The sequence below is a fragment of the Lampetra planeri genome, unplaced genomic scaffold (assembly GCF_965212315.1).
Source record: "Lampetra planeri unplaced genomic scaffold, kcLamPlan1.2.h2 scaffold_1447, whole genome shotgun sequence".
NCBI lineage: Eukaryota > Metazoa > Chordata > Hyperoartia > Petromyzontiformes > Petromyzontidae > Lampetra > Lampetra planeri.
In genome coordinates this window covers 467-10,529 of record NW_027614170.1, presented here as the reverse complement: position 1 = coordinate 10,529, position 10,063 = coordinate 467, and the positions used below count along the sequence as shown (strand labels likewise).

The 10,063-nt window shown below is 42.2% G+C and overlaps 1 protein-coding gene across 1 annotated transcript; it reads left to right on the top strand.

Annotated features, from left to right (window-relative positions):
- Window positions 1-5,775: 5,775 nt before the first annotated feature.
- Window positions 5,776-8,298, top strand: LOC144739366 (src-like-adapter). The gene is given in 11 exon segments (XM_078622326.1): window positions 5,776-5,785; window positions 6,131-6,230; window positions 6,345-6,431; window positions 6,516-6,619; window positions 6,761-6,892; window positions 7,658-7,689; window positions 7,691-7,788; window positions 8,096-8,108; window positions 8,111-8,227; window positions 8,229-8,255; window positions 8,257-8,298. Coding segments are annotated over 11 exon segments (762 nt in total).
- The last annotated feature ends 1,765 nt before the right edge of the window (window positions 8,299-10,063 follow it).

The following is a 10,063-nucleotide window of genomic DNA, read 5'->3' as shown; positions in this document are numbered from 1 at the left end:
CGCCCTCTACTGGATGAAACAGCTGCTGCATTGAATGCTGCTGTTTGGGTGGTGGTCTATTCTCAATCTGGACCGACAGATAACGCTTTATCTTATCGTAAAAAATGCTACAACTCACGACTCGGCATCTTATCTAGTCTCTAGATTCTAGTCAGAATTGTCAAACTGTCACATTAAACTATATGCAGAGATTTGAGCGTTTCTCCATTGTGGAAACTACGTATTCCAGTTAGCACGAGCTGCGTTTATGAATCCTGACTGATTCATCTGACTGTTTTGTCACTTAGTTCTATATGAAATGACTGTTGGCGAGTCCCTTGTACAGTTCCACGGAGGATTCTTTCTCAGAAAAGCAATAAAACAAAGGATCCGCCTGGAACGCCAGCAGGAGCAGCGTGGAAGCAGCCAATGGAAAAGAAAGATCCGAGAGTTTCCTTCGTTATGTAACGGTTGCTTGGCTTTGCTTTTTCCTGCAAAGGTGCATCATCAGCTAATTAGGGCCCACCTACCTACACCAAACTGGTTCCGTGTGTTTTTGTTGTGTGCATGACAACATCCACTCAGAAAGTGTGTATCCAACATTTAACCATCAACTCATTTTTCATTTCCACGGCTCTGAGTGAGTGAGCAAACACACTCCAAAGTCTTTATCAGGCTCTGTGTGTTAGTGTGTCTTGGAAAAAAAAAGGCTAATGTGTGTTTGAAAAAGGGGTGGGTGCACTTTCACAGGTGCACAGTGAAAACACATATCATGAAAATAGCTCGCTGGCCAGTAATGACAAGGTAATAGTTGATGACGCAGCAGTTACTCCCTTGCGGATCGCCAAAGGGAGAACTTCGGTCTACTGATGCTCGCTGCGGGCTTGGCAGGACCAGCGATGCAAATGATAGTTCCTGCGCTCTGGATGTCAAGGCTGGCATTATCGTCAATGTGTGTGCATGTTGGCAGGGGGCGGAGCAGCTGGGACGCACAGGTGTCCCTCACATAGTCACAGATTACAGAGCTTGAATTACCCCGAATATTAGGAACACTTTCGCCCATTCCTACGGGGATTGGTCACAGTAGCTCCAATTCATTGTTTTATAGAGCACCGCCTGAGTATAATAACATTTTTACTATCCTTTCTCATTTATTGTTTCCCATGACTCGCTGAGAGTGAACCAGCAGTAGAATACTGTGGAATCACATTACGTTATTTTTGCAACAACTCAGCCCAAGTACTAATAAATACCTTAAGTGCAATCAAATGCCCGGATGCTGCATTTTAAAATGTTACTTGCAGTTCAGAGCATGTGATGTCACTCCCATGAGTAATACTTTCCTACGCACAGCTGACCAAAAAAAAACTATTAAAGTCAGGTCTTGTTTATTGTACCAGACTGGAATGAGTTTTTCACGGCTGGAACGGTTTTTCGGGTCTAAGAGTTGTTGTTGATTCACTGGGGAACTTAATCCTTCCAAAACGCTCCTGACAGCAGAGCGACTATGCGCTCTCTGTCCATTCAAACATGTTCATAATATGCTTAAGTTTATTGACTGTATAAACACGTCTGGACGAATAAATATCACACTGATGACAATAGCCAGCTGGTTTCTTTGAAGTCAGAGGGAGACAGAGAGATAGAGAGAGAGTGAGATAGATAGAGATAGAGAGTAACACATCATCTGCATATAGTGAGACTTTAATGGGTCTGGGTTGTGGATACAGAAGTGAGAAGACAATGGACACGTTATTAGATATATTATGTTACTTTATATATATATATAAAATATGTACATACCGCTGCTACTGGTGAATTATTTAGGCTTTAATATCTCATGAGAAAAAAAATATTCATTAGATCATTTTTGGTGTCCATAGGTGGCTTGTTGGATACAACGTATACAGGCACCTGGAAGATGACCGACCTTTTCTGTAGAAAAAAAATTGCATTCCGGTGAAGTCTTTTACCTTTTTCAGAGTTTGTGTCAGAGCAGACATGAGTCATCACGCACAGTCTTTAAAATGAGTGAGCTGGCTTAAAAATCTTTGAAGAATTCTGCTGGATATCCATCTAGACAAGCTCAGATTTCTTTATGCAATTTAGCTCCCAATAACACTGCCACAACTACTCTGCTGAGGTGCATGTAGGGATGAAGTGCAGTGTTATTATAGTTATTTGAAATCACAAAATGAGCAGACTGAAATAACACTGCTGCCGAAATTCATCAGAGGATTATAGACGTGAAAGCTTGGAGGAATGTATCGATGTATAAGAGAAACCGAGGGCTGATCACTTGTGCAGATGGTTGGTGGGTAGGATGCTCCAGATGCCTGAATGACCAACGTACACTGACCACATGCTTAATGATTACAGATGAACTGCTGGAAGACTTACGAGTCATTTAAACAACCGTAAGTGTTTCAATGGCTGATAATGTCACTGGATATAAAAGGCACACACACGCACAGACAACCAGCGCCTCGTTCCTGTCAATCCTGTGGCTTCCACATGCACTCAGGTTATTTAGACGCTGCTATTTACAGTAAGAGCCCCACAACCACACTGCGACTAAAGGCTGGTGTTGCAGCATGTGGAATGTCTATTGTTTTTCGGGGAGAAGAGAAACTGTGGAAAGGTTCATCATAACAGCAGTCGCCTCCTGATTGCGCTCTCTACCAGAGAAAGCCAGAGCTTCCGTTCCAACACGTCTCGATTTAGAATTCCTGAAAATATAAATTATAATGGGAATTCCTCACACTCGGTTAGTTGGTAATTTCAGACGGAGGGCGTGGAAGTCTCTTTGAAATGTTCAGACACATCTGTGGCGAAAGTCAGCCACAGAGAGAAAGCATCTGTCTGGAGAGAGAATATGTGCAAAACTCGCTGACCATCTTTTAAGAGGTTTTAATAACTTCCCCTGTAATACTGGTTTACTACTACTACATCACCTGCTGGACCACCATTAGGAGCATTTTTTTGTTTTAAATAAAATTTAATTTAAAAAAATTTAATTCTAATTTTTAATTTATTCAATTTGAATAGCAAAGAGAACGTGAACAAAGGCACAGGGAGGTAACACAACAAACAATAACGACAACATTAGGAGAACTATGAATAAATGCATGTCTTTTTGGTACCTTTCGTCATCTATGTATACAGAAATGTAATGGTTGTTCCACCATTCTGATTAATTGTTTCGATGTCTGGATCAATTACCTCTCCTAGCAGGCGAATGGATTTGTCATCCTGTTCCAACAAAGAGTCCTTTGAGCTGGAGGTCAGCACCCACACAGCTTCACCTGTGTTATGTCTGCTGGCTCAAAGACACGTGGCTCCGACATTGTCGCTGACAAGTGCCAGAAATACGGAATAACAGAAAAGCGTAGTAGTCGAGGAGGAATATGTTTTAGAGCTTCTGTTTAACAGCTTTCTACACCTAAATACGGCATAATTCAAAATCTGAGTCAAAAAATAAACATCAGTGTCTATGTTTTTGACTATGTCATACTTGTTTGGTTGACTTGGTTACTTGGTAACTGTGATCCAAACCACTAACTTAACTGAAGTATTTCGACTGCATGACAATTTCCTCCTCACCTCATGTTACTGCACGCATTTGACACTTACACATAAATCATCTTGATCGTCACGCCGACGCTTGAAAACAGTAACGTGTACAGTTGACTGCACACGATCAAGTGAAGTTAGCTGACCAGAACCTGCATGTAGGACTATGTGACAGGATGTAGTCACAGTATCACAGAGGCATTTCCCTAAAACTACAGAAGTGTAAACCATTCACTTGAGAAATTTAAAAAAAAAGTTTTATTGAGTATTTTACGTGGTAATGTTTTCAGTTTTTCATGTTTTTTGTGGTTTTTTTGTTTGTCTTGTTTTTTGTTGTTGTTTTACTGAGTATTTCTTCTAGGTTAAGAGCAACATCGTTCCTTTCTTGAGAGCTCCATATAATGGAAGCAAACATTACCTACTTGTTTAGTTTAACCCAGTTTTACTTTGTTTTGGGTTTGAGACACTGGGAGATCCCTGTAAAACAAACAAGAAAACCCCTAAACAGTTTTGGAAAACTGAGACAATTTGGTGATCAAAACATTTCCTGTGAAAAATCCAATTTGTATACGGTATAACTGTGTTCACAGATTTGGTGTGTGTGTGCTGACTGAAAACACACTCATTTTTATACCTCAGTACCTCAGGTTATATATACGTTTCCTCCCTGAGGCACATAACACACATATTGTATACGTACACACACACATCCCATACATGCGATAAAGATCTGGAAGGCTTTGCAGTTTCAGACTTGAGCGGCATCACCCTGAGATTCTTTTCAACAGTAGGTGAACGTGACACGTTTCATCTGACATTTCCAGTTATCTTGAGTGTAAGACGTTCGTCTTCTGTTGTAATCAACCGACATTTTTCTCTTTACATTTCAGCGACCATGCACACATTACTAAGACACATTATAATGAGGTTTTTTCATCAACCTATTTTTGCACAAGAAAGTCTGAATGTTTGCTAATGATCGTAATCATTTTCAGCATATCAGTGACTATTTAGTCGTAATCGTAGTTAATGTCAGGGACTCCTTTCTGTGTGAGCAAACAGGCAGCATCTCATAGCATTGAAAAAGAAAGCTGCTACATGTTTACTTCCCTTTGTAGAAAAATGCTGTGAAGGTAAAAATAAAACATGCAAGACGGCTCAAATTCTAGTCGCATAAGTCACATGGGCTCAGTTCGTTCCGGATATGAGGTCTTTTGACATCCGTCACAATAACAAGATTAACTGTCAATATCTGTCATAAGCTAAAAATTATCTATCGAAATATAAAGAGAAAACCCATTTTCAGAGGTAATAAGGCATTCATTTGCTTCTATAATTATTACACTGAATAAACAGGTCAGATGAGGCAGATCGCCGCCCATCCACCGTCAGTTTGGTATGAGACTCACAGGATTCATAGCGTTTCATAAATGTGAAATATTTATTTGGACATATCTGTTCCATGGTTTCATCATAACTCGTACTGTGTAATAGTGTAATATTTCCTCACATGGACAGCGCAAGGTCATAATGTCCTATCGCTGCGATCCAACGATGTGTTATTGTGCTTCTCCTCTCTTTAATCCTCCGCTGTGTCTCAACAGTTTTGCCGGTTCTCTTCCTCATTTCAGCACAGGAAGTGAGTTTGCATTTAGGCGCACAGCTGACGCACCACCACACTCTGTGACAAGCCATTGTTGGACAAACTTGCAGACGTGACATTCTAGTTCCACACTCCGGCGCCACAAAGTCCCATCAGGACTATCGTCACTCCGGCCGTGCTTGACGTCACCACGTGCTTCCAAGTTCTACAGGTACAGATTGCGCCAAATCCCTGGCATTTAAAGAGCTGCTGCTACTTATCACAGCAATTTCTACGCAGACGATATGGTTGGTTTCACCACTGGACAAGTTGAACAACAGGACAGTAGTTGAAAGAAAAATAGAACGACAGAACACTGGAAGGACAAGGACAAATCATTGTTTTACTGTCAATCATCAGGACGTGTCTGGACACCGCTGAGCTACAAACGGAACCGCATCAGACTGCGCCACACCTTCCCCAATCTACAGTAAACGTGTCACTCAATGGTCAGCTGAAGGGAAGTTGCAATCTGTCTGTGCAGGAGCAGAGAGATGTGAGTGGAGAACTGAGGAGCTCACTGCTGTGTGTGTCTGTGCGGACTTGAGGCTGGAATCTGGTCCGTCTGGAGGATGGGTAACATGATGCGAGGTGGGAGTGCCAGAGAACAAATCACCAGAGGAACCCTTGACAGCTCACCAAAGAGTAAGATCTCCCCGCAGCTCTTAAAATAACATAAACTGTCGGGGCCTTTAAGTTAACTTGTGGGAGAGCGAAGAGTGAACTATGGGCTTTGAGAAATGAAAATATGTGATCGGATCACATTAGCAAGAAATCCATATTTCCTGGAGGAATTCGGCCACAACTGGAACAGCTTTCGTTGCCAAGTCATGACGTTGTAAGCTAGGCTTACAAAACGAAAAGACCATTTTGGGAAAATGTTTGGACATTTTAGTCAACTGGGCTTATCAGCGATGTGACTATTGCTCTCAGCAGGTTCGGAGGACATGATGGCGGTGGTGCTCCAGGACTACCCGTCCTCCCAAATCAGCCGGCCCATGTACAGGAAAGGAGAAAGGCTCAGTGTCATTGCACAGTACGGGTTTTTTTTCACTCTTAATTCAGACAAACAAGTACAAAAGTACAAAAGAGAAGTTGCCACACAAAAGTTCAGAGGTTCATTCCTCTTCTACCTTTTTGCGGTGGTCAGGGACACCTACTGGTGGAGAGTCCGCTCCCTCCAAACAGGAAAAGAGAACTACTTACCCAACAGTCATGTGGCCAAAGTCTACCATGGGTACGTACAGTAGACACTGAAGTACCGTCCAAGTGTATTTAACCTCTTAAAATTACTTCCAGAACCTTTGCTTTGTCTGGGCAGTTGGCTGTTTGAAGGGGTTGGAAGGCAGAAGGCTGAAGAACTGCTGCTTCTGCCTGGAAACAGAGTCGGCTCCTTCCTGGTGCGAGAGTGCGCCAGGGAGAGAGGTGAGAGCATTGACATCACTGAGTTTGTTTCAGCTCTGGCTGATGCTTAAATGTAAGAAGGCGGAGATATTGGAACAACAAGGTGCCGAGGGGGGATGTTGGGAACAGAACTGAACTGTTCCGTGTGTCTGGTACCATCAGGTGCTTACGCACTCTCAGTAAAGCACAGGACCATCAGGCACTATCGCATCTTCAGACTGGACAACAGCTGGTACTACATCTCCCCTCGACTCACGTTCCAGTGCCTGGAGGATATGATCAACCACTACTCGGGTGAGCGAACGCACAAGCGGGACACGTCACATTAATCAATGCGTAGGTGTGCATTGAATGGTTTTATGGAACGACGCGGGGGCGAAGAACCATCCCACACAAAGTGGTTTGCTTCGGCAAAGCGCCTTAAAACCGTTAGATGCACACCTAGAGGCTGATTAACCTTCTTGTACCATGGTCATTTGATTCAGGAACAGAACTGGGGTCATTAATGTTTTTTTATCAAAGTCCTAACCCACGTCAGGTGTCTCTCCATGTATCACTTCCCGCTGCCATTTATCCCTTGTCTTCTCTTCTTTATTTCTTTTTTGTCTGCAGCATCCCATTCGTCCAAATTCTTGTCAGCTCCAAACAAGTTGGATGAAATGTTAAAATAATCTATTTGCTCGTTTTCCTCGTCAAATGTCCACTTGTTGTTACTGCTGACAGGTGTTCAACAGGTTGGATATTAGAAACCTTGAAACTACGTGTGCACAGCTACCAGCCAACTATTCACCCAGACCATGTTAACAAAGCCATACCAAAATATGAAACATTTTTCTTCCAATTTTAATATCGATTCATTTCATATTTCATATCTCTGTTTCGCACTTGTACATTTCCTGCACAGCAGAGTATTTTTTGGTAACAGGAAAGTAGGTGTTTCTTGATTCAAAACCACTGGTGCGTACCCACAGAGAGGTGTACAGTAGGTGCTCAGTGTTGTTCAGGGGCCCCTGATTCTTTGTCGGGATGCTTCATGTCTCCTTTTTTCATCTTTTTCAGACTCTGCCGATGGCCTGTGTTGCACGTTATCCTTGTCCCTGCCTATCTAGCATGAGCCCGCCGTCAGACGTGACTAACCGAGCGCCACCTGTTGTCATGCGACGCAACTTCGATTGGAAGAAAGTCGACAGGTATGGAGGAGGCTTCTGGGTGGGGATGGTTAGTTTCACTGCAAGCTCACAAAAAATGAACTAAATTGTCTTTGGGAGGTCTGATTTGTTTCCTAAAACCGTTGATGTTCACCTCATCTTAGACCTATGTGATTAGTTCTAAGGGGTCGTGTTAGGCACCTCAGAGAAAGACGAGTTTGGAAGACAGATGCAGCTAAAGATGAGAGGAAATAAGCGGTATTTGGAATTTAAAGTGTTTTTTTTTGTTTTGTTTTGTGAAAATTGTAATGCTAAAAAAGGACTTTCTCTTGACCGTTCCCCTGAACAGGCGGCAGCTGGTCAGGGAACCGACAGCCACAGTGACAGCATCGTGAGCTACGGCGTCAGGAACAGCATCGCCACCTACCTGTCATTTTCTGGAAATCAAGATCCCGCACAGATGAGAGCAGATAACAGGAAGAAAAAAGAGTAAATCTGTTTATGGTGTCCCCTGAAAATGCCCTCGCAAACATTGACTATGACAACCTCTAGGGGGCGCCAGTGGGTTTGGAAGGTCTTGTGGACGTACTTCTCGGGAATGTTTGAACCAGCGCTAGTGTTAAAAATATTGAACATTTGAACTGAAGTTTTTTGATGTGAGCACTTTGAAGTAACTGAACACAAACCAGGAGACAGACGGAGAAACGTGCAAACCGGAGGACGGACGTGCAATTGTTCGTCGGCGTGTGTGTTTCTGCACAAACAAACTGCCATTGACATTAAAGTGATTAAAGGATATTTCAATGATGTCGGTACTAACATGTAAAGTTATTCTCTTTTGTTTCTCGTTCCTTTGTTGTATTACACTTTGTCCACAGAAAAACTTTATTTTTGAAATGTCTTTTCTATTGTATTTTCATCATTTGATTTTTTTTCATGTGTGCCTCGTAAAGTACACACGCCTCAATATGCTGGGGGAAACATTTGGATGGGGGGTGTCCTGACAGTATATATTTTGATATTACAATTAATCCTCTCATTTTACTTATTTACTTTTAGTCCTCCATACTTATCATAATGATATAATAAGAGCCATAAGGACAACAGTTGATTGTCCTTGATGAAGTCACAGTCCTTTTTTTTTGTTTGTTTTTTTTCAATTTCACAACCAAAGCTTGGCTCCTACACAGCACAAAAGTTAGATTAAACCCAAATGGGCCTGATCTGGCAAAAAACATATCAGCACCATGGGCCAAAAAAAACGGATCATTGCAGCGGTTAAATTACTATGTAATAACCCTTGGCCCAGGGGTAGATGTACGCACAAATTATAGGTGAGGCAACTTCCCACGTGTGGACCAGTTCTGGCTCGGACACAGAATCCTCTCTGAGCTGACAGTCCGCCTCTGTGCTTGATGGTTTTCTTGTCTCTTCAGGTCTGTTGTCTTGCATGCGAGAGCTTTTGGATGTAAACTAGGGTTTTAATTCTGCAGCTGTGAGTTTCTAAATTCAAATTTTCCTCATAAACATCCGGCCAAAATGTCGTTATCTATTGAGCTTCCGCCGTGGAGCTGCAGCTAATAACGCCTGGATGTCACTAATCCCACATGGTCACCATATGATAATGAGATGATGGATATTTGATTTGACAATATATATATTTATTACCTCCACTATGGAGGTTCTGTTTATGCCAGCGTTTATCTGTTTGAAAAAATAACTCTAAATGTTCTGAACAGATTTGAATAAAAATGTTCAGTAACTGCTGCTAATGGTGTTGTTCTAGAATCTGGATCTGGATCCAGGAATCCATTGACGGATTCTTCCTCATTTTTCATCATCTGTGTCTAGAACTCCACAATAGCAGCAGTGGACGGTCCTCTGTGGCCCAGTGGTTAGTGCTAGTGTTATTTGACTATTGGTGACATGTTTGATGATCAATGAATTTATTAGAGGAGATCAGATGAAATGTAGGATGATAATATAGGGTGGAAAATGAGCTGGTTGGTGGGGGTTGGTGGAGGTCTGAGCTCTCCGGGTGCTTTTCTAGTCTTCATAATGTTAAGATGTATCATCACTGAACTGGTACGAGTCAGTAAAACCAACCTTCTCATGTGTTGTTCTATCTTTACAGTTGTTACTTTCCTCTTTGTGTTTGAAAAACCTTCGAGGAAATATTTTTTAACCCACTTCATCTAAACAATACCTTGTTCAAATAAAGAGAGCAGCAAGTGTCCTCCATAGCTTTCTGCCCCATGTGAGGCAAAGTACAACTGTGTGGCGAAAAAACGGAAACACGAGGGAGTTTAGTTGACGT